This window comes from Carassius carassius, chromosome 43, assembly GCF_963082965.1.
Source record: "Carassius carassius chromosome 43, fCarCar2.1, whole genome shotgun sequence".
In the NCBI taxonomy this organism is placed as follows: Eukaryota; Metazoa; Chordata; class Actinopteri; order Cypriniformes; family Cyprinidae; genus Carassius; species Carassius carassius.
In genome coordinates this window covers 6,178,229-6,204,063 of record NC_081797.1, presented here as the reverse complement: position 1 = coordinate 6,204,063, position 25,835 = coordinate 6,178,229, and the positions used below count along the sequence as shown (strand labels likewise).

At 37.0% G+C, this 25,835-nt stretch overlaps 1 protein-coding gene across 1 annotated transcript in view; it reads left to right on the top strand.

The window, feature by feature from the left end:
- Positions 1–25,835, top strand: part of furinb (furin (paired basic amino acid cleaving enzyme) b) — a 99,382-nt gene that overhangs the window by 60,095 nt on the left and 13,452 nt on the right. Inside the window, exons 4-8 of the mRNA XM_059535618.1 lie at positions 2,601–2,729; positions 4,722–4,798; positions 16,371–16,459; positions 18,315–18,487; positions 22,653–22,865. Coding sequence (XP_059391601.1) covers positions 2,601–2,729; positions 4,722–4,798; positions 16,371–16,459; positions 18,315–18,487; positions 22,653–22,865 — 681 coding nt within the window. The remainder of the gene's footprint in view (positions 1–2,600; positions 2,730–4,721; positions 4,799–16,370; positions 16,460–18,314; positions 18,488–22,652; positions 22,866–25,835) is intronic.

Genomic DNA, 25,835 nt, shown 5'->3' with positions numbered 1-25,835 from the left:
TAAAATAACACATTTACATATTCATGGCATTAGATGCTTGGCTTATTGCATTTAATAGATATTCATTTAACATTAACATTTAATCATTTAGCAGACGCTTTTATCCAAAGCCACATACAGATGAGAAGAGCAAATAAAATCAATTCAAACCAATAGGAGGGCAACAGTATACAAGTCTCAGTTAGTCTGACATAACAGTTTTCCCCCAGAAAAAGATAAAAATAGAATAAGAACATTTTAGTAATAAAACATGTTTGAATAAAACATTTGCACGATTTTTCAATGCATGTTTGGCTTGAGTTTTTGTTGCGCTTGACAGATGTGTTTGACCGCTGCAAGTTCATAACGTAACGTTAAATATGAAAAGATTCTACTATAAACAGTCACACAAAACTGTCTTGAACAGAAGATTTAGGGATCACTTGAAATGAAAATAGCCTACTGTAGTGTGTGTGTGTGTGTGTGTGTGTGTGTGTGTGTGTGTGTGTGTGTGAGAGAGAGAAAGAGAGTTTATGCGTGAGCGCGCGCCAATGCGTTCAAGATCAATATCAAAAACGCGTTCTGTGGGAATGACCCTTCATTATGCATTTATGTTTATTAAAAAATGTTATAAATTAAATTACTTTAAACAAAAATGATTACAATCATTAAAAATAACTTTGTTTCAAAATGTATTTGGTATTGAACAAATCAGTCCCAATTAAGGTAAAGTTGGACAGAAATGACCGTAAGTGGAGTATCACGAATCTTCAGTACACAAAAAAAATGGCTTAATATCTAAACAGACTTGTACTTACTTGTACTTTTTAGATATTAATACTTTTATCCAGAATGGATTCAATAAATTGATCAAAAATGACAATAAAGGCTTTTACATGTACAGTCAAGACATTTTGATAATGTTTTTTAAGTGATACTGAAAACTACATTAGTTATTAATCAAATAAATGCAGCTTTGGTGAGCATAAAATACTTTTTTTTTAAAGTCAAACATTTGATTGTTAGTGTAGATATAGACAAAAATATTTGCCAAATAAACATACATCAGATATATTTAGGGAGTCCAAAATAAACCATATTTCAATATTACAATAGCAATTCAGATTTATATCATATTTTTTTATAGAATGAAAAGAAGGCAGATAGTATTACAGCCTATTGTGTTGTTTATATCAAATCACTGTGGACAAAACCCACCCTACATTATTTCCTGAGGAATATTCTGTTCCACTCTGAAATACATCAGAGTTGCAAATTTTGGGTTAGTCTTGTGACCTGCACACACACGCAGACAACAAACCGAAAACGAAGTGAGCTAATGTATTGACGGTCACGTTCACTGACAGAGAAGGCACAACATCATATTAACCTTCGCCAAATCTTTTTAAATCATTTTATTAAGTGATGACAGATTCAGAATGAGTCTGACTCACTGAGTTTATACGAAACTTACACAAAATAATGACTATGTGTGGGTGTATGTTTGAATACTCGCTCACATCGGCGTGCCTTCAAATGTTTGTTTGCGTAACTGCTTATAAAGCTCTGTTCTGTATTCAGAGCATGAGCCCTAGACTAAAACATATTAATGTGTGAACCGACCAGAGAGCATCCTAGGCCACGGAAGACAAAACAAACACCAGAGCTGTCATTCTCCATTGGCATACTAATCTGTTAAAGTTTCGGCTCCTTCACAACCTCTTTAAACCACATCTGTACGTGTTACTGTCAAACATTACCCGAAACACACACACTTTATGTTTTTGTACTAGAAAATGGTGATTGTATCATTGTTGACAAGGGAATGAATGCTTTTTAAGTTGTTTACTCTGAAGAAGCAACACAGAACGATGAGCAATTTGATTCTGTCTGCTTATTTTTATGCTTTTTGTCAGGGGGAGAGAAGGTTGCGAAGGGGGCAGTTATCTGAAGATGTGCCAATTGAAGTTTTTCATTGTGTTTCTGCACCCAATTTCCACATTTACATTTAATGTTCTTCTTTCTTGCATTGAAGGAAATATTCTGCTGTGGCGTTTTAACAGATGGTGTTGAGCATAAAGCAAAGTGTGAGCAAATGAAATAGAGCGAGAGAAGGAGATAGGACAAGAACTTCACTGGGGAAAAAGCTGTCAGGTTAAAAGGAATGAGTTTCCACACCTTTTTGGGATCATCCTGCCGACAGGGTGACATCTGGGAGGAAAAAGCATGTGACTGTGTGAGCAGTCATCTTTCATTAGCATTAGCTCCTGCGGCTGGGCCTTTCTCACTGGCAAGGGTAAAAAATCAGTGTGTGTGTGTGTGTGTGTGTGTGTGTGTGTGTGTGTGTGTGTGTGTGTGTAGTGTGTGTGTAGTGTGTGTGTAGTGTGTGTGTGTGTGTAAAGTCCTGTAGGTGTGCTTTCCTCTACTGGGAGGTCTTGGTCAAAGACTCTGTTAACTCTCCCCTCCCAGAATGGCTCTGAGGGCTCCTGTTCTGCACACGGGAGCTTTACACAATCCGACATTTACCTTTGCTGAAGGGAAATAAAGAACTGAGGAATCTGCCACCAGTAAACTTGCATGTAAAATCTGACTTATTGATGAAAGAATCCATTTTCTTGCAGTACAACCCCAGTCATGGAGACCTGAATGTGAAGGAGGCCTGGGCCCAGGGCTTCACAGGAAAAGGAGTAGTCGTGACCATTCTAGATGACGGCGTTGAGAAAGATCACCCCGATCTAGCGAGAAACTATGTGAGTCATCCTTTTTCACAAACTGTACATTTTGAAGAGTGAGCAATGGTATTTATATGACTGATTAATATATATCAAGATGTTTTTAATTAAATGAATACTGTTATTTAGCAAAGATATATTTAATTGATCAGAAGGGACAGTAAAGTATTTATAATGTTGTTTTTAAATAACAAAAATAAATTATTCTTGAGCACCAAATTAGCATATCAGAATGATTTCTGAAGGATCATGTGACACTTAAGACTGGCGTAATGATGCTGAAAACTCAGCTTTACCATAGCATGAATAAATGAATTTTAAAATGAAGATACAAAATAGTTGTTTTAAAATTTTGGTCATATTAAAAAAAAAAAAATGTTTTTACTGTATTTTGTTCAAAGAAATGCAAACCAAGAGACTAAAAGATCAAATAATCTTATTAACCCTAAACTTCAAAGATTGGAATGGTAGTGTACATTTAAATGTAAATACGTTGGTATTATTTACTTTACTGAAATGAAAACTTTTTGAATAAAATCTTAAAAAGAGGCTTGTTATAAATCATTTGATATGCTTCAGAAATTGTACATGCAGTGAAAAATATGTTTGTGTTGTGATCAATCAATCATCACAAATTGTGGATGTACCAAATGCATTAAATCATAAGATTATGATTTTTCTGACCTTTTATTTCATATACAAATCTTAAGCAGTTAAGATAAATAGTGTTTGCAAATTTAACATTTTCTGTAGTTCTTCAGGCATTTATTATTAATTCACTGGCATTGACGTTGTCATTTATAATTAATTTATTGACTTTCCAAACCTGAGCTGCCTACCTACACAGTCTTTATAAGCATTATATGTAATAGTCAGTTAGTAATGTGGACAAGTTTTTGTGTTTTGTAGTCTTTGATTTTAACAGTAGTACATTAAAGGGAATAAATTAACAGGTGCAACTGTTAGATGCTTATAACATGCTTCTGGCATGTTGTGCTGTTAGACCGTCAACACTGCCAGGGTAAACTCTCTATCTGTAAAGCTCCATCTTGTTAAATTCATAACATTTAAGGCAATGCTGCTATAGCCATCTAAACACCTCTTGAGCAACAAATTTTCTGATTATCAATTTATATTTTGTCAAAGCATAATGAACGGAATGTATCAGAAGGGCTGTGCAGTCATTGCTATTTTTAATCACTGGCAAATGGACACCGTCACATCAAAAATGTCTCAGAACGCTCTGTTGCATGTCATTTCACTCTGTCTGAACACATATTATATGAGCGTCCCAAAAGAAACGCATCTGATCTGCATGTGGCGGACATGACCCTAAATCAGCCTAATTATACAGGGCTTCATTAACATTGATGAGTCACTCATATGGCCCACTTACTAGTCGATTTTGATAATATGTAATTTTGTACATTTCTGGTTCACTGAATTCTTAATGCTCTGATTCAGAAATACATAATTTGCCGTTAAAGCACGGTAAAAATGTGGTTTCAGTAATACAGTCAGGGTTATTAAAACTTTGCTTAATACCTGGTTTTGCACAGAAATTAGACTCTTCACAGTGGCTTCATGAGGTAGTTGTGGTTACCGAACATTTCTGTTCAGCCTTATTATACATTCTGTCCCATAATGCTTTCTGCTTAAGTCGTTCTTGCCTCAGGTGTCTCGGGTTTGTGGCATTTTACCTCAAGCCTCTCTATGAATTGAATTCATATCAGCAGACAGTTTGCTACTTAAGAAGCATATTGGTGTTGTGGACATGACCCAGTATTGGTCTAATTATACCTAGAAGTGCTTGATTATTAAAATATGTGGTTGTGCACATCCTTAATTTGAATATTCAAATTCATATTCAATGTCTTATAATGCCGTCTTGGTAGGTGTGCATCCAAGCAATGCAAGATAAAATTCAGTGTATTTCTCAGTGACAGCACAAAAGCTAAGGTTGAGTGTTGCAATATGATCTTTTTGATTTATGCTATATTTTATTTTAAGGATCCTGATGCCAGTTATGATGTGAATGACAGAGATCCGGACCCTCAGCCCAGATACACACAGCTGAATGACAACAGGTATGAATTTATCTCTCGTCTTTTTCTTTGCCGTTCCAATCAGTGCATCCACAGCAGGGTTGCCAGATCTGTCAGCCTGCAACAAACATGCCATATTGCAGGAGCTCTTTGGTTGTAAATGTTTTAGAGGTTCTTTCAAGTGACGAGAGCCAGGAACTGTCTTGTGCAAACATGCGTACTGCTAACTCCGGCTGTGTTTGGAAACCTAGTGTGCCACCTACCTAGATTGTATTTTGGATGTGTTTGATCAAGGTAGGCAGCTCGCTAGGGCTCTTCTCTTTGGTGCACTGATTTAAGCTGTGATGTACAGTACCTAACTGAGGCGTGGGGATGCGTTGTTCGGTAGGTTTACAGTCAGCGAAGGACCTGCCGTTCAGGGACATGCACCAACGGCTGTTAATTACTCATGAAAAATGCATTTCATAGGAAATCTTATAACTGCACAGTTTGCGTTTGGTTTCTCCAAAGGGAGCACTTCTTTTTCTGTGCTTCTGCCTATCTTTTTTTTTTTTTTTGTCTCTGTCTGTCATGCAGCAGCAATCAGTCGCCTGCTGCAGCATCGTTGAAATTAACCGACCAGTGACCTCTCTCCCATCTTTCACTCTCCACGGCCCTTTCCGTTTTTTCCATCATTATGTTTGAAAAGCATTTTAAGCACTATTTAAAGATGCACAATCTACAATATAACAGTCCTCCGTCTCGCCTTCCTCTTGCTCCGTAAATCATCTTAGATTTAATTTAGTGCACTGAAGACATTTGGATGTTTACTCTTTCTTTTTGATTGACTCATAGCCATTAAGCATCACTAGATGGAGAGTAGCCCCATCCCACCCCTTTAACCTCCAGACCACTTCTTCATCCCTCCACCCTGAAATCTCCCAGCAGCCCATGCATCGCTCTGCCGTCAGGGGGATTTGCTTCAAATCTCTTGCACTCTGGGCTTCCTGCCAGGGCTCTTTCTCCCTATTTCTTTCTCTTGTTGTTTTGTGTGTGTGTGTGTTCTGTTCAGAATCTCACAGCAGAAGGATGGAGGGGAAAGACTCAAATTTGGTATCTCCTCAGAACAGTGCAGCTTACAAAGTTGCAGAAGCAAATCTTCTTTAACGAATCTGTTAACTGGCATAGTCGTGTTGGAGTGCCTCGCTCTGCTACTAACCCGCTGAAGTTACTTTCTTCACTCCTGCTAATACCGTCGGCTGCTACTTAAAATGTGACAGTCGCTTGGTGGCAACAGTGGAGCCGTAACAAGCATTCGTTATCCTCTCGGTGTCCAGACACACACACACATCAATCAGCTGAGGAAAGTAGGGGGAATCCATCCCCAACACCTCTGCAACCCAGCGCACAGGAAGTGTGGCACATCTTGAATGCTTTGGCTGTCAAGATCATTATCCTGAACTGAATCGGTTCAAGTCCATGAAATGAGAAGCAAAATGCATGACTGTGTCAATAGCTGAAACGTTGAGGCGGTCTCATAGATGGCAGATTGCATCAGAGGGATTTATTCCATACAGATGAAAGAGGCACATTATGGATTCTCAACAAAATTATATGTTGTGAAGTACAACCGAGAAACAGGCTTCTCTAATGAAAAGCAGCTTGTTTTTACCTCTTCGAGTCCCCTGTAAAACCTGATCTTGAGATGAATTGGAGCCTCGGCTACAGAGAAAAGCACATGGCAGAGTCATCAAGCCATTCAATGTGATTAAATGGGAGATAGTGCCAGCGTTGCCACGTTAGCATTCATGCATCTTTTGAAGACAAAAACACATTTTTCTTTATAGCCTATATATTGACACTGGCGTCACTGTCCACACTAAAGAGTAATTGTTAACTCCATGGCTTTTATGCACTGATGACTACCAGTGCTTTTAGAAACAGAGGCTTTTCATTGTTTTGTCAGGAAGATTGAGGGTTAGTACAGCTTTTAGACCGCTTATTTTTTATTTATTTTTTTTCCTGAAAAATAAAAAAACTTTCAGTCTGGCACTGTATTTTTCTCTGCAGTCTCTTTAGAAAAAAACTGCACATTTTTGGTCACCATCAGACTTGGACACTTCATAGCTCAAAACTCACATGATGCTTTTGTTGTCCTTGATGATTGTCCAAAAATCCCTCAGGATAAGAATAATAGAAATAAGATGATTTAATATTCTTTCATCATTAACAAATTCAGATCCTTTTTAAGTAGAGATGCACCATCAGTACAATATCGGCCCATAATTTTCAGTTGATATTGTGTGTATACATCTTACAAAGTAAGGTTTTTTTCAATGTTACAGCTGATTTGCATTTATTTGACCAGAAATACAGTAAATCATTTTAAATAACAGTTATCTATTTTAATATGCTAAATGCTATTTATTAGCATCATTACTCCAAGCTTAAGTGTCACATGATCTTTCAGAAATAATTTTAATGTGCTGATTTGGTGCTCCAGAAACATTTCTTGTTATTATCAATACAGGTGTGCTGCTTAATATGTTTGTGGAAACCAGGAAGAAACTTTGATGGCTAGAAAGTTCAAAAGAACATCATTTAAAAAAAAAAAATTAACAGTATAAAAGCATTTTTGTCACTTTTCATCAATTTAATGCTTCCTTATTTAAAATTTTAATTATGCTGAAAAAAGTCTTACTTGAACTCTACATTTTGAAGAGCATGTGCATGCTGATATGCCCTATTTAAAAAAAAAAGCTGATCTAAAAAGTAATACTAATAAATTGTAATACTACTTAATTGTATTTCACTCGTGATATTTCAGTAGTAAATTTCTCCATACAAACAATGCAAATTACTTTACTTTTGTTAAAAGCACCGTCTGGGTTTGATTTATAAATATATTATTTGCAAAGAATGGCTTCTCCATCATTAACTAATAAACTCAGTTAGAGATTTGTGTGTGTGTGTGTGTGTCACAGCTCTATTCAGTCAGAAATCACACAGCAAATGATGGATATTTATAATGTCTAATTGAATAAACTAGGGGTTAAACATTAATTAGTCAAAGAGTCAAATATAGATAACGGAGACAAAGAGTAAAGTATTTTTATTTATTTTTTTATATGTATAAAAATGTTTGTTTTAGATGATTCCAAACATGAGGTGCTGGCATCTTCAACAGGCTTAACTAACTAACTTAACCAACCAGACTTGCTTTTTCAGTCAGCTCAGTTTCAATGCTTTGTAGTGATTTCTTCTGAAACCTTAGAGGAAGTAGATGTGAGAGTCTTTTTCTCAGGAGAAAAAAACTGAAAACAGGAGACGCGTCTCCATCTGCTCTTCATTTCTATCTAGGAGAAACAATTGAGATCTCATATTAAATACATCAAATTTTCTTTCCTACGAGACATTGCCAGGTGTTCAGAATGATACACTGATCCAAAGACAGCTGTCGTTTTTTGATATGTTCTCAGAACATGGCACCAAGAGACTATTTCAATGCCTATCTACTGAGAGAGAGACGGAAGCAAACACAGAGACAAAGGGAGACAGTTTACTGTATTGAAGGGCACCGTAAAATGTTTTTTTTAGTTCAATGGTTAATATCCACAGAAACGCTTCTTACATTTCTTTGAATCAAATTCACACAGGCACTGCAAGTGAGCTGAAATCTCTGTGTCATTTCAGCAGCATCATGCTAATGTTAGCTACTCATCCAGCTACTGAAGAGGGTAGAGGAGCATGGCATACATCTTTGTTTTCGTAGCCACAATTGTACACACCTGCTTTAATCAGATCCTCCATAACCCATTTCATCTGCCATTCCATTATTTCCCGAATTTGAAGCTTTTACACTAATGTTCAGTGGGTCTGGTTTTATTTGGAATGAACTCTCTGCCAATGACGATTGGGCAGTAAAGTGCTTATTCAAATTCAAATAGAAATTGCAGAAATGGTTTGGCATAGACTGAGAGCTGGAATGACATGAATGGTCTCTCTCTTCTTCTGTCTCTATGTCGCACTTTGTGCATTTATTTATTTTTATTTAATTATACATGCTCATTTAGCTTATTTTTACATTTGGGTCATCTTTACATTCATCTAAAAATCTTTAATAACATTAGTTATTTAATGACACATTAACTATAATGTTCTCTAAATAAATATATATATTTTTCATACTATAAATTATAATAGTATGATTTGGTTGTAGCATTTAAAATGATTTTATTTTATTTTTATTTTTATCTAGTAATTCCTTAGCAACAAGAATCTTAGACTTTTGCACAAGCAAGCATCAGTAAATATTTCCGGAAAGCTTTAAATTAATATGTATATGGTATATGGAGAGTTGCAGGTTCGAGTCTCAGGTCCAGCAGGGATTGTAGGTGGGGTAGTGAATATCTAGCGCTCTCTCCACCCTATACCACGACTGTTAAAAAGTTGGATTCTCATGCTAAACATGGCCAAAGTTTCAAAAACGCTTTAGACGTATAACAGAGTACACACCCCCGGGGTGCGGAAAGTTTTTTTCAATCTTGGATTTTCATTACATCATGAATGTTGGAACTCCTTATAAGGGCACTCCCCCTGGAAGAACACACACGCATCGACCAGAGCGAGAGCAAGAGTGCACCCATCAACACACTTCACTCGGAAGCGCTGTACAGGACTCACTCAGGAAGAATGCCTCTAAAGAAGTTTTTTTGGTTTTAAGGGAAAGATAACCTTGTTCAGCTTCCCGAAAAACCCAGCGTTATGTGAACAGTGGATGCAATTAATTTTTCAGGGCAGCAACAGAGTTTTGCAAGTGTGTTTGTTGACGAACATCCAAACAAGGCCCAGTTCGACTCTGGATTTGCACATCATTTGATAGTGAAAGAGTCCCCGCTGTAAAAGATCCCGGTCATGATTGTTAACATATGAAGACGTATATGATGCGTGGGGACATAAATGATTCTGCGCCGCAAACATGTTGTCGTTGGAAATGCTATGATGTTTCGAAAAGCAATGAAATATTTGCTATTTTTCATGTATGTTTGGCATTGATGATATGATGAATAGATGGTTAATTTTTAACAGCAGATTCAGTGAGGTTAGAAGTGATCTGCACATGACTGCACACGTCTGAGGTGTGTTACGGCTCCATGGGAACCGGAGCAGATCACGGCCAGTCTAGTCAATGCTTGTGTTTATACCAGCCAGCCACGGCATGCTTCAAATGCAGCTCTCCACACTGCTTGTCTAAAAATGGTCTTTTATGGAGGATGGAACAAAACATTGTCAGAGCCGTCAGGGTTAATGGTAATATAATAAACTGAACATGGGCTGCTTTTTAAATGAACATTTATTTATTAAACAAAATATCTTCTTTGGCCATATTAGCCTACTTAATACCATTTACACAGACTTTACTCCTTTCTAACTTGATCTGGAATGTCACAATTTCTGTCACTGCAACTTCTCGATCGGACGAATGCACACACAATTGAAATCGTCTGCCTGATGATAAAATGTATTTAGACAAATTTAGTTAATATTTGCATCATTTATGATTCAATTTATCCACCCGCAAATAATCATAATTATTTTTTTATTACCCGACCCGCAGATTATCCACAGTGCCCGTGGATATAACCATGACCAAACTGTTTTGTTATTTCAGTAGTTAAAAGGTTTCTATTTATTTTTTTCCTTTTCAGTCTTATATTGGACAGTATTTAACTTTATGAGTTACATTAGACTTTTCCATGTTGGAGTTAAAATGTTTCTATTTATTTTGTCCAATGTTAAATTAAACCTAATGTGTTGCATCAAACTTCTCCAATTAGTTATTTTAGGAGTTAATTTTATTATTATTATTATTATTATTAATAATTTTGTCCTGCTCAGACTTGGACCATGTTTAAGTTACATCAGACTTCTCAATTTTATGAGTCTAAATGTTTATTTTGTCCTCCACAGTTTACTATTGAATAATGTTTAAATAAACCTTGTGGGCTGCATCAGACTGCTCCATTTTGTTTGTATTTATTTTTGTCTCATATTAAGTATCCTGATTATCCATGTTAAGATTCCTCATTATGCATAAACCCCATTTTAAAGGCATATAAAAATGTTCACCATATAAGGAATAATTTGTGTGATTATTTATAACATTATTACATATGTTAAATAAAGCTTGCCTTGAAGCAGACTAGGTGGAAGTCAGCTTGGAGACACTTTTTTCGTTTGACCATCAATATCCAGGTCTCGTTGGCTTTATTGAATCAATAAACAAGACCTTAAAAGTCCTTCTCTTCCTTTCTCTTTCTTAAATTCTAATAACACCTGTGATGGATAGATTGTGTAAGGTGGCTGCCAGCCAGAGGTCTAAATAACACGGTTAGGCACGAAGCCCCTGCCTCTCTTCTCAACCCTTTGCCTCACGTGACCCAGACCTGTCAACCTGCCTTTCCAGCACTGTCGGGCCTCTGGAATCTCATCTGAGATGCTGAAAATCTGACCCAGCATCCGCTGCTCCCTGCCAGCCAGGCAACTGAATCTAGAGACTTAACCATGACAGTGACTTCAGGCTAGGAGCAGCGCTTCTGACTTCTGGAATGTGCTTCTGTAGTTGCGTCAAAGAGCTGGCGATGGTTTCGCTGCCACTTCCATCACCCTCTCATTTCTCATCCCATTATCTGAGATTCTTTCTGTTTATTGCTTGCTGACTTTCTACCTCCTCCGTTTCGCTTTCTCATTCAGGACATGTGGGTTTCCGAAACTCTGCCCGAGGGCTGAGTTTAGCTGGCTGGAAAATGCACTAATCCTTTTTAGAGTGCTTCCTAATCCAAGCCTATTGAAGAGAGGAATAGAGATGCACTGCTCTACGACACATGGCCGGATTCCATCAGCATACTGTACACAGACTCATCACGAGTTTTCAAGGGCACCCTATGCCTCTGAGCGGGGGAATTGTAAAGGCATGAATCAGGGAATTGAAAGGAACATAAAACAAGCTGATGGAGGGCTAAAAAACAAGGAGACGGAAAGAATTAGAGCATGTCTCTGGTCCTGCTTTCAGTGTAGTGGTTTTGTTGTTGGCAGGAATGGAAAAAGAAACTCCACTTCCATTCAGGTTCATTTTCACTCTCTTCTCTGCCTCTCCCTGGTGGGCCCCAGGCAGATCGTTGCGGTCTCCGCAGGGAAGGTTGAGATTGGTGGTAATTTTGCTCCTAATAGTTGTCGGACAGGGAGAGGAGAAGATAAGAAAGTGATCCGGTCCACCATGTTGTTTTTCCTTCTAAGATGTAAGCAGCTGCATCCACAAACAATTTCTGGCTCACTTTGTGCTTTAAAAAAAAAACTGTCATAATTTACTCTCTCTTATATCAGTCCAAACCTGAATGAGTTCATTCTGCGGAACACAAAAGATATTTGAAATAATATTTCAAATGCTTTTGTCCATATAATGAACAACAGTGGGGTTCAAAACAACACTGGACCCCACTGACTTTCATTTTATAGAAAGACAAACAAGTCATACAGATTTGGAACAACATGAGGTTACGTTTTTAAGTGAACTATCCCTTCAGGAAACTGTCAATAAGAGGTGAACCAGCAGATGGAGGCTTACAGCAGATATTCTCCAGCTCTTTTAACATCGCTCCCTTGAGTAAAAGTACTTCACAGATTTCCCACAGGGTTGTCACTTCATAATGTCCGACAAAGTATGAAAATGTTCATTTTAATTAGCTTTTTCCAATGAATATTTCTTCGAGGAACTCTCTTATATAAGTGTGAATAGGCGTCTTAATGAATATAGTCTAGTTGTTGCATCAGTTTGACGTTGATTTGTAGCCAATCAATTAACACGTTGCCACCGCCATCTTTTTACAGGTTTATGGTTGAACCATCATTTATGTAAAGGCACACAAGGACGATTGTTATTGCATCACGTGTTGGCATTTTTTTCCCCACCCGCACATCATTTGAGCTCATCAGCGTTATTGTGACTCATGGCACTTTAAAAAATACTGAGACCACAGTTATCTGAATCAGTGTTTTTGCACCTCGCTGAGCTGTGAAAGGTAAATTAGCTGAACAGCATCTCTGTAGAAAAAGCTTTCTCTGCAGTAGGGAACTCTAATCATCCGGAATAAGGTTTCGGGTTTATAAAGCCGTAGATTGGATCTGGTCACGAGGTGCCGAATGAGTAAAATCTGATTGTGAAACATTACGTAGAGACGGCTATGAAACAAAGCCCAGGATTGAGTCACTATCCATTACTGTTGTGAATAAATGAATGCCAGTGCCCGAGGTTTGCATTCCCCACATCTTTTAAAGAACAAACACTAACTTTTTACAAATTGACAGGCTCCACATGTGCTGCCCACAAACAGGAGTAAATGATAGGTTGATTGTTTTTATGCTTGAATAGCTGCCAGCAAAGCGAACTTGGTGTTTTTCCTGATTTTAGAAGAATGGACTTTTTCCTTTTTTGCAAGGAGGACTGTTTGTGTTTGGATTGGTTGTGTTATGGTCCTGTGACTTCTTTTGAAACTCATAGTGTAAAATAACTGACCTTACCCTTGACTGTGCCAAGGCTCTGTAATGGTACCCATTGAGCCCTTGAGTTCAGGACATGGCCACTGATCTGCCTTTTTGACTGCATGTGGGTGTCTTTGAAAGTTGTAGATTGGAGTATGCAAATCAAAGCAATATCACAGCATCAAACATTTTACATGGTGAATTTCAAAGAAGAATTTGTACATTACACAACCTCGAGATTATACAGCCATTCACTTTAAATCACTTCCAGTCAATCTTAAGGAGGTCATGAGCAATTTGAATAAAATGTTGACAAAGGTTGAGTTTAACCTGCACACATTTACCGTAATTTGGCAAATTTCAGTACTATAGAGCCCTTAAAGGAACATAGTGATGGAAAAAATTATGAAGTAGGAGGAAAAATGTTCAGTGTGATTGTGGTGTTTTGCCAAATGTTGTGTTCCCTCAAGTTTTGAGTTTGTCTGAAAAACTTAGCATTGTCTTGCAAAACCTTTTCTTGGAGGAATGCTAAACATTTGTGAGAGAATGCGAAAGTATTAATAAAAATGTTTCCTTCCATCTCAATTTATTTTCAGGTCGATGTCCCTTAAGGGGCTCTATTTAATAAAAAGCCACGTGATCGGGAATTTTGTGTGGGTAAAACATTTCCCCAGGCAGATTTCACATCGGGTTCAGATGGTCATGCGAATTCACAGCTTTGACCAACAGAAAGCTGCTTGGTTTAAAAAATAACTTCTGTAGCAATTCATACATTGCTACTATTTACAATAGACAATGGGCTTTTTTCAAATGAAATTTTGTTGAAATTAGGCTAGTGTGAGTAACAAACAGTTAAAATCAGCACATAACATATTGAACTGTCTAGTTTGCCTTGCTACCACCTGACTAGTTGGCCATTCTGAGCCATCTTTCTATAAAAGGTGTGCATAAAATATCATTTTTACTGTAGGCTATTCCCTTATGCAATACATTACAGCTGCAAACAACCTCCAAAACGAGCTGATATAAAAACTGTATTGTTTATTCATGAGGTGTTCCCAGCTATCAACCATTCGTCATGATTACTGTCACCTTGCCTAAGACAAAATGCAAAAATGACTCTTTATTGCAAACGAAGGCTTTACAACCTCAGTACGAAAAGAATTTGTTGTGATTCAGGGCCTTTTGGCCTTCATATGAGCATGCGCAAAGGCGTCATTAGACTGGCAGAATGATGTTAATTGTGAGGAAAGGAAAAAATCGAACCGCCTGCTAGGCAGGTTAACTAGCTACCGTGCTTGTTAGCATAAAATAGTTTTGGTCTCATTCACTGCTTGAGAGAGATAGATCCTGATGGATATATGTGAATAATACACGTTTTCTCCTCTATGTGATGAAGGACGTTATCCTGAAAGTATGTCCTGTAGTTCCACATGCCCTGGAGAATAAATTCAGTCCCAATTACGGTACGTTTTGAATTACTAGTACACAGCAGGTTTTGTGGAAGGCTGAGAGAGTGTTTTCACGTTGTGTATTTGCTCAGTAGCCAGAAACAGATCTTAACGACCTGCATAATGGCCTGTCGAGAGCCCCTGCTTTCAACATCCGTGGACACCTACCTCCTCAGCAATTATTGATTAGATGAAATACAATACATCTAGAGCCTTAATCAGAAGCTATTGTTGCCCACCTGAGCTTTACACGTTTAACAAGATCGCCCTTGTTTGAACTGCTCCTTGTGTTCCGATTTTACAGATTTTATTTGAAAACTGATTTGAACATGCAGATGTTTGAAAGATTGGTAAATAAGTTATTTATCCACTTAATTTGTTTGCATCATTACTCAAAATCTTTCTAGATTTTTTTTTTATAGATAAATACAAATTATTTTACCTCTACTAATTAAAGTGATAAAATATCATTATGTGGTTTGTTGATTTCACATTTTTATTCATTTTTTAATTTAGTGTATTTTACTTTTGTAATATATAATGTATATTGTACAGTGCGTTAGTGCTGGGGATGTTTTAGTGACTCTATCTGCATGCTACAATGGCATATGACTAACACAGCCACTGATTCATTTAGGAATTAACCAAGTGACTAACTTTGAATCATTCACTCAACCGATTCATTTCGATTCACGCCACTACTGTGTGTTGCTTGTAGATGCTCAGCAATTGATTCTACCGTGCCATTTTTTTTAACTACTTTTTGTTGATGGAGTAAAAATAGCAAATAACTGGCAATGTTATGTCAGAAATGTACTTTACTCAATATTAAATTGTTTACATTTCTTGAAGATTTCTAATTTGCTTACGCAGACAAAGGATCATGGCTGGTGAATTAATTGCAACTACAAAATAACTGTTGGAATGCTGTCATGATACTGCAGGGGTGTGGATTAGCTATTATCGTTCCTCTCAGTGTGCTAGACTTATTTTTTTAGTTATTTTGTGTTCTGGGCACGAGTGCATAGAGACCAAGAGCATGAAGCATATTCATGTGTTTTTTTTCCTGTTGTGTTGTATGTAATGTTCATGTGTGCCTTATAATCTTAATGTGTATGTTTTTGTGTAAAACGGCAGATGTAATGAAGGCTCTGGTGAAGCGGGGCCGCCGCCTCAACACATCTGCAGTCTCGTGGGCTCTCCAGACCCTTTTCTCTGGTCCCTATCATCCCGTTCTCTGCTTTGTCTCAGGGAAACAATGAGCTCCAATAGAACACAGATGAATGGAGTGAATAGCTCTAGCAGTGCACATGCAAAACCCAGAGCCAGCTGCGATTTCTTTACACAGTGAAGTTCATCTCCAACATCCCACAGAGATTTGTGCAGTACTGTAGGAACCATCAGTGACAACTATTTATTTATTCATCCTTGTCGCCTGCAAGGACTAAGTAGAATTTAATTAAATGATAAAGATAATGCATCTGTATTTGGGTGTGTCAAGAGCTCTGTTGTGATGACAGCACCCAGAGAATTTGTGTTTAAAAACGTGGACTGAATTTGAAGCGAGTTGGACTGAATGTGAACTGGATGTAAATTGGACAACGCCACACTGTTCACTAGTGCAGACTCTGTCTTTGTCTCTCTAGACACGGGACACGTTGTGCCGGGGAGGTGGCGGCAGCAGCAAACAATGGTGTCTGTGGAGTGGGTGTGGCCTACAATGCCAAAATCGGAGGTGAGTGCAGAATCTGATTGATAGAAATTAGCATATGGTAATAGGATCAATCAAATAGGTTGCGCATTAAAACTATCCAAGCATTCTCTAATTTCCTGCCCTTTGTGCATTTAATGGCTGATGTCGTCATGCTGCTTTGGACTAATCTCAAATGCTTTATCTTTCAATTATAAAACACATCCATTAAGGTGAATATCTTCGAAATATCTTGGCTATTCCGGTCACACTGAGTGCTTTAAGGGTCAGACATCGCTGAAGGCATACACAAGTTCCCCATCTCTTATTTTAATAGTCTTTGTAGGAAAATATTTCTCCATCTAGATGTGGGTGATTAAGGCAGAGGGCATTGCCTGAGTCTGCATGTGATTTCTGTGTTTGTGTGTGTGTATCTTTGTAATAAGAGGATAAATCTGCCATGTGTGTGTATGTGTAAAGACAGCAGATGTTGCTGATCTAATTGGCCACTGGGTCATGTGTGTGTGGGGGTGCGTGAAGTGTCTGAATCCTGTTGCTAAGATTATTATTAATCAAACAAACGGCCACGGAATCATTCTTATTTATTAGATTCTTTTTCCCAATATTACACCATGTTCTAGCCAGACACAACATAACACTGCGACAAGCAATTCATCTCAGACCAAAGAAGTCCGATTTTGGAAAAGTAAAATTTGCACATAGCATTGTGACAAAAAATTAAACAAAATCTCAACTTTAACTTAATCAAAAGGAAATATTTTCCAGATTTAATTTTAACATATTTGACCATATAAAAACTATAATTATAAAATATTTTATTTAGTTTATATAATATCGCACGGTAGTTATTATTTTTTATTATTTATATATTTATACTTAATTAGTTTATCTATATTTATATTTCTCATGCCATTTTATATTTTTTGCATGTATGAATGCCATTTTTTATTTTATTTTATTTTATTTTATTTTAATTTAATTTATTTTATTTTAAATTGTAAAGACCAGTGGTAGATCATATTTAAGGTCCTTGCCATCAAGTCTCTGTACAGTTACTAATTTTATCCATTAAATCTTTGATAATCAAAATGACACATTTAATTTTAGGTGGGAATGTGATTTAAACTTAAAATGCTTGTAACTACACCCTTACTTCATTTAGTATGTACAGAACCAATGAATATGCAGATTAGACTCCGCTTCCACTCAATCACATCAGCTCAGACTACAGGTCATCAACAAATTGTAAGTGACATTCAGCCAAGTATGGTGACCCATACTCAGAATTTGTGCTCTGCATTTAACCCATCCGAAATGCACACACACAGAGCAGTGAACACACACACACACTGTGAGCACACACCCGGAGCAGTGGGCAGCCATTTATGCTGCGGCGCCCGGGGAGCAGTTGGGGGTTCAGTGCCTTGCTCAGGGGCACCTAAGTCGTGGTATTGAAGGTGGAGAGAGAACTGTACATGCACTCCCCCCACCCACAATTCCTGCCGGCCCGGGACTCGAACTCACAACCTTTCGATTGGGAGTCCGACTCTCTAACCATTAGGCCACGACTTCCCACAACAAGTTAATGATATGAAAATTTGACAGGATTGTCAGCAGTAGTGTTGACTGATGAATTTGCACAATTTCTCTTTAAGCATAATAAAAACCTCATTGGTCTAAATCCTTCTCCATATACTTTTATAGTCAGCTTTATAACAGCATTTTCACCTTCAGTTCCAATAGAAAACTTTGTGCTGGAAACTCTCTCTTCCAAATGTCCATCACATTTACAGACAGTACATTTCCACAAAACCCATTTTTCCTGTCTCTCTGGTATCTTCATCAGTACTCTTTTTGTGTGCTTCTGTTCTGCATGCAGGTGTGCGGATGTTGGACGGAGAGGTAACAGATGTTGTGGAGGCTCAGTCTTTGAGCTTGAACTCCCAGCACATCCACATTTACAGCGCCAGCTGGGGCCCAGAGGATGATGGGAAGACTGTGGATGGCCCTGCCAAACTGGCCAAAGAAGCTTTCCTGCAGGGGGTTACTGAGGTCAGTAAAGACTGGAAGAGATTTTACCGCTGGAGGTCACCAGGTCGCAGTACTGTTGGTTGCTAGTAGGCGTTTCTGACACTGGACGTTCTAGCATTATTGGTGGGTTGCTTAACTGACCATAGCTTCTGAAAATATGATTACAATTGAGATGTATTTTCAGTAACATTAAGATTTTCATTTTATTTTGATTTAAAAAAAATCTGTTTCCTTCCTACTAAAATGTGTTCTTATATCAAATGCAGGAGTGCATAATACATCACAAATGCTTGCAATTTCTGAAATCCATTTATTTTTTATATCCATGCAAATGTGCAGAAACAAGTAATTTTGAGCATCTCATAGGAGACTCGGAGCATTCATGCTCATTTGCATTATTCAAAAATCAAAAAGACGTGCCTACAAATCACTCATGTCACTGTCTCATCAAGTCAGTGTCAGCATGAATGCTCACATCAGGTCATGCGAGCAGATTTTAGATCAGCTAAATGTGTCACAGCTGCCATCGACTCCCATCAGCACCTCTGCTGGAGGAACCAGGCTGGACAGGGTGAGCTGTAGAAGATGTCACCCCCTGCATTTACAGACAGAGAATTGAGAGAGATTACAGGATTACAGAGAATACTATATTCAGGGAGATTACTGTGATCTTGGAAGAAGATGAGCATTTGTTTTCTGTTTTCCTTTTTGATATGTTAATTAGGGCTGGGCGATATGGAGCAAAAAATATATCTCGATATATTTTGCTATATCTTGATATACGATATATATCTCGATATCTTTACAGGAAAAATAACCCCCCAAAAACTACTGCAAAAACAAATATGCCAAATATTACATGTTTAGGGCCCTATGAAACGTTTTATTTTTTTCTTCACCGTATGTTTTATTGTTACCTAATTCTGTGTTTTAGCATGTGTAATTATTTAAATGCATAAAAACAACTTAATTAGTTAAAAAAAATTATTAGTTAAAAATTATTTAAATAGCCTTATGTGAAATGTTTTTTCCCTTCAGAAATTCTGTGTATTTACATTTTTCTGGTTATCAAATGAAGGCATAAAACATTCATTTAATTTATCTTTTAATTTAAAATTAAGCAAACTTTATTTTTTTTTTTGGTAAACAAAGGGGATTTACTATTAAAAATAAAATATTGAAGAAATGTTGTGTGATTATTCATAAAACAAATTTTTCCTTTTATTTAAATAGTAGTAGTGGGCTATGTACATTCTGCTGAACAATAGTAATAGATTTCTTGCAAATACTTTTATTTTGACGGGTTTACCATTACAGTTCTGTGTATGTGATACTACAGTCTATGATGTGATATATGACGCTAGTTTTACTCAACTCAAATGGTCAAAAGCTGAAAAGTGACTCTCAGAGCAGTTCTGGAGATGTTCCTCGTGTTCACGTCTTTATTTAGTTAGACGAAAGACGCTTAAATCACTGGAGCGTCACGCGCGCTTCAGTGTGTGTGTAATAGACGAAGACGTGCTTCTGCGCCATTCATTAACACAGACACGCAGAACATGCAGGATTCATATTTAAATAGACTTTTCCAGCTTAATATTTGCAGATATTAGTCCATATAGCGATTTGATTTAAGTGCAATGACCTACTTTTGATTAATTCATTCAAAATTTGACAAATTCCGTGACATTCCATATTAAATTGTAAATTCCATTATGACGACTGGATTCCGCGATTCCGTCCGCTTTTTCTGCATCGCGGAAATCATAGGGCCCTACAGTAGACATCTGCCTGCTGTTCGCCCGACGCCTTAAAACCGAAATATCTCCATATAATGGAGCCAGTTGTCCTTTTTTTTTTACTTTTTATTTTAAGACTAGTTCTGTACACACGAGGGGAGGGGGGAGAAAAGCAAGGAGGCGGGGGGCGAGCGAGCGGGGGCGAGCACAGCACAGAGAAGGCAAACAAGCAAAGTGGCGGAATCAGAATTAAATATAAACAATATATCGATATATACGATATGTCAAAATCCATATCGAGTTAAAAAAAATCTCGATATATTTTAAATATTGAGATATCGCCCACCCCAATATCTTAATATGTTTTCAGATGTCATTTATTCCTGTGATGGCAAAGCTGAATTTTCAGCATCATTACTCCAGTGTCACATGATCCTTCAGAAATTATTCAGATATGCTGATTTAGTGCTCAAGAAACATTTCTTATTGTTATCAAGTTTTGAAAAAAGTTCAAATAGAAATCTTATACATTATAGATTAGAGCCAGACCGATATATTGTTTTATTGTATTCTATATATAGTACCAGTCAAGTGTTTGGACACACAAATGGGAACGTGTCCAAACTTTTGACTGGTACTGTATAAATATCGGTATCTGCATTTTTTACTCCCTAATATCGGTATCAGTATTGGCCCCCAAAAAACTTTATTATTTATGTATTTACTGTGAATTTTGATCCATTCAGTGTGTCTTTGCCAAATAAAAGTATTCATTTCTTAAAAATAAAAAAATTCTGCAACCCCAAATGTTTGAGCGGTAGTGTATGTATGGTTATGGATATAAACAAACCACTAAACCTATGTGGTAAATCATCGGGCACCATTTGTGCTACAGAAATTAGTGATGCCTCAAATTGTGATTTTTGCCTGAAGTCTAGGCTTTTTCACACACATCTTGTTTGTTCATGTCAGTATTCTTTTCATTACACTTTCTTTTATAAACATTGTGCTATCAAGTTTTTTAAACTATTTTCTCACAACTTTTCTTCTCCTCAGACAGAGTGTCACAGCAACATTGACATTTTGTTGAAAATTCCATCCTATCTTCTTCCCAATGAACATGTTAAGATATTCTAACAGCCATTTAGGAAGCTTGCCTTATCTTCAGAATAACTTAGTAAAATATCTTTAATGGAATTAAAACCACCTGCTTTCACCTCACACACAGAAATTTTAAGATTTGACAGCAAGAAATAGCATAATGTTTGAAAGGCAAAGAATCTGACCTTTTTAGGGTGGCTGCCCGCCGCGAGTGCTGCTTTTGTTTCATCAACATGTCCTTGGTAATCGCAGACATGCTTTTGTCAGAGCGTCGCAAAAGATTTTATCTTTTGTCTTGTCTGTGTGAATAATGGCACTTTGATACAGCCACGCAGTTTGACTGCTGTTAATTTTGGTGGGATTTAAAACTGATTTCTCCCTCTAGTAATTTACTCAAATTACGCATCCCATAAACATCTGCCTCAGCAGTGCAACTCGCATACTTTATCCCTTTAGGATTTTATCCACAATTTTATCATTCCTAGAATTGTACCTTTAAATATTTTTTAACCAGATTCCGGTGTCTCAGACAAACAAACAAACTGTTTATGGCCACAATAATCCTGAGTCAGTCAGCTGTGAATATTACCCATATGGACAGCAGAAGATAGAACAGGAACTTTAATCAAATTCTGCCGACTTGCTTGACTGCAGCGTGAGAGGAGACTAATATATGAAAAAAGAAAAGTGGAGCTTTGTCAGCTGTCCAGCCAGTATTACTAAAGCATTAAATACAGCAGATTTCAGAGGTCACAGTATTGGTTTTAAATTAATCATGACAGCCATAATTGGCTCGTTCAGTTGAATTTTTGTGGGCTGTTGTAATAGAGATGAGGCCTGTGCACACAGACATTAATGGACACTACACAGATGTTTGATTCATAAATTAATTTGTCTCACATAGCCAGGCATTTGATTTGCATAAAGACTATCAGAAGCTTATTCTGGCCAAGTTAAGTTTTGATGCCAGAGACCTCACAAATCCCATGATTAGTTATACTTCAGAACATTTGTATGAGCCTAGCAACTTAAATAACAGTTCGTTTCCAGAAGGGATAAAACTTTGTGTGAAGTCTCAAAAGGCCAGCCAATCAGATTAGAACTGGTGATTTTTAATTAGCACTTGCCAGTTATGTAAACAAACAGGTGGATGAGAATATAAATAGTTTTAGACTAGTTTTAGATATCATTCAAATATTTGGTCCCAATTTTTTTATTATATATTAATTTGTTGGTGAAATAAAGATTTCTTTCAAAAACATAAAAAATGTCCAAACCCCAATCCTGTGAATGGTAGTGAGAAGTACTTTGGAAGGAGTGATTGATCAGGTTTTATGCATCTGTTCTAGGGTCGAGGTGGCCTGGGCTCTATCTTCGTGTGGGCATCGGGTAACGGAGGACGAGAGCGGGACAGCTGCAACTGTGACGGATACACTAACAGTATCTACACATTGTCCATCAGCAGCACCACACAGTATGGAAATGTGCCGTGGTACAGTGAGGCCTGTTCCTCCACCCTCGCCACCACCTATAGCAGCGGAGACCTCAACGAGAAACAGATTGTAAGTTCAAATGTGCAAACAGACCTCCATACATATTTAGCATAGTCACATATGTTAAAGTGTTTTCATAAAGGAACACACTACATCTGTACACATAAATCTTTTATTTCTGTTCAGAAAATATGCTTGGATTAATTTTTTATATTTTTAAATAATATAAGATTTATAATAAAAAATTTATAAATACTACTTTGTAAATATCTTTTGTGCATGTGTGAAGCATAAACTTTGCTAAAAGTTTTATTTTAATATAATATATTCATATTTATATATAATATATTAAATGAAAATGTAATATATTTTTGAAGCATAACTTGAAAGAAATTGATAGTTTTATTCCGTAAGAAACTTTCACTTCATTAAAGAATCTTAAAAACTATCACAGAAGGATCACATGAAGACTGGAGTTATAGCTGCTCAAATTCAGTTTTGCCCTTGATACATTGTTTATATCATTAGTTATATAACTATATAACTATATATATATATATAGATAGATAGATAGATAGATAGATAGATAGATAGATAGATAGATAGATAGATAGATATAAACAATATGTTCTCAAAAGTCCTTATGCAGTGAAAGTAATCTATGCAAATGCTTACAAAAGCCTTCAGATGTGTTTATTATCAGAAACACATACACACAGTTTGCTATAACCATGTCTCATTAAAGGCTCCAGAAATAGAATGAATTCAGGTTTCAGCGCTGCAACATTTACACATTAACAGCACACTGACAGATCATCATGCCCTCACACAAACACTAGCATTCTGAGTTGTAAGCAGAACTGTAAACGTCCCGTGTGTGCCAAATTTTCTGCTTGGTTTAAATGGCCACGTCACGACTGTACACAGGAAAAGTGAGTGATGGAGTGCCGCCCCATTCAGCGTGCAGTGAAGATGAAGTGTCAGGCTTTGAAATTATTTCCACATCTGCCGCTGTGATTTCCTGTGGGCTATAAGAAAAAGAGCTCTCTGAACGTCATGCCCTAAGGAGGCAAAAAAATCACTTTAGAGCAGTGTCTGAAAACTTCCCAATCACAGGTGCTCCTGCTGTATGCCATACACATCTGCTTCTCTGCCCCGACATTTCCTATGAGAGTGGAAATGAGAAAAAGGTGTTTGAAAAAGCAAAGAGAAAAGGAGCATAGAAATTCGACCTAGTGAAAGACAGCAAAAGACATAGAGGCAGCAATTTTGGAATACCAAACATGCTGCATTGCCGATTCTTTGGATCTTATTTGAAAGTTTTCCCCTCTTTTCAGTTCCATACCTTCATTTTAAATGCATAAGCTGTATTTGAGCATGCCTGAGCAGGCTTTTTAATTAGGGCAAGCTAATTAGGCCAAAAGACGCCTATAAAAAGAAAACGCCCTTCACAAGTTCTAAAAGTCATTACTTTGGATCATCTTGATGAGAATCTGGGCTATTAGTTTGAACTGTGGCTGCGTTTCTAACAGAATTCAGAAGTCATTTTAGAAAAATCTGTCATTTACACACACACTCATGTCATGTTGAAGAATTTCCTAGTCACTCTTTTCTGTATAATTAAAGTGAATGAGGACTGGAGCTGTGAAGCGACATAAAATTGGTCTTTACAGCTTATGAAATATTTAAGTCTACTGAAGTCATATGATAGAAGTCGTGTAAGTCATATTCACTAAAACTGTTGACATCTGCCTCAGATCTCCTTGATGTTTTAATGATTCATTAACATTTTGTTCACAGGAATTGGAATGACAGTTCAGTCATTGATTCAACGACCTCATTCAGTTATTTATGATTCATGAGCATTTTGCTCACTAAAATTGGAATGATTAAGTTGGGTGATTGATTCAAAGATCTGATTCATGATTCATGAATGATTTGTCAACTGGAATTGGAATAATCCACTTCAGACTATGATTCAAAGACCTAAATTATTGATTAATGATTCATGAATGATTTGTTTATTGGAATTGGAATGATCCAGTTCAAAGAAATAGAATATGTTATGTTTTTGATATTATATATTATCATCACAATGTCCTTGATGTTCCTTATTTTATATAGCTAGCAGAATATCTTGCTGGCTGGATTTTCTAACTGATAACTCTTTTTGACCAGTTGAATTTGGTTCGCTCAAATTCACACTCACATTGAGGGGAAAATATGATTTTTTTGTGCTGTGGGTAGTTATGCGAACTGTGAATCTGATTCGCTCATTCCTGTTAAAGTGGTTTCTGACTCTCCAGGCAAATCTATCTCTACCAGCTCATTGAAGCTCATCTGAGGTGTTTCAGGTGGTTTTAGAGTGTTACTTTGCTTGATGTCAAGTCTGTCCCAGTATGTACGACTGCGATAGCTCCCCCTCTCTCTCTTCTGAGACCTCCAGTTCCATTAAGAGGACAAAGGAAATAACAGATTCAATTTAAAAATGGACGCAAACTTGCCGACAGCGGTGGGGTGGGATTTTGAGCAGGGCTCTGAACCGTTTCAAGGAACGAAAATGAAATCCGGTAACGAATGAAATTTTGACAGGATGAGAGATGCAGGCATCAGCTTCAGCTTAAATTAATTTGTTTTTGGATCGAGGTTTTTCATAGCCTAGACTTGTTTTGTTTTCGAGAGAAACTAATAGCTGTTTTTATAATGTTTGTAAACATTTTGCTTTAGACTACATGCATTTTAGCCTTCATTATTTCGTAAAGTAATAGGGCTAATAAAATGCAATGCCGCAACTTTAGTAAATGTTTTTTTCACTTTCATCCTTTTTTTTTTTTTTACAATGCAGCAAATATTTTTAAATATCTTTAAAAAAAAAAACTTTGTCTCTAATTTTTTTTTGTAGCCTACATTTGGCCAAAATCTAGAAAAGATGACTAACCACAGCGGGTTATTGACTAACGTTAGATCTCTATTTTTTCTTTTTGAGTAAATACAACGCTGTACTTTGTTATTATTGCATTACTATTATTGTAGGGAGTG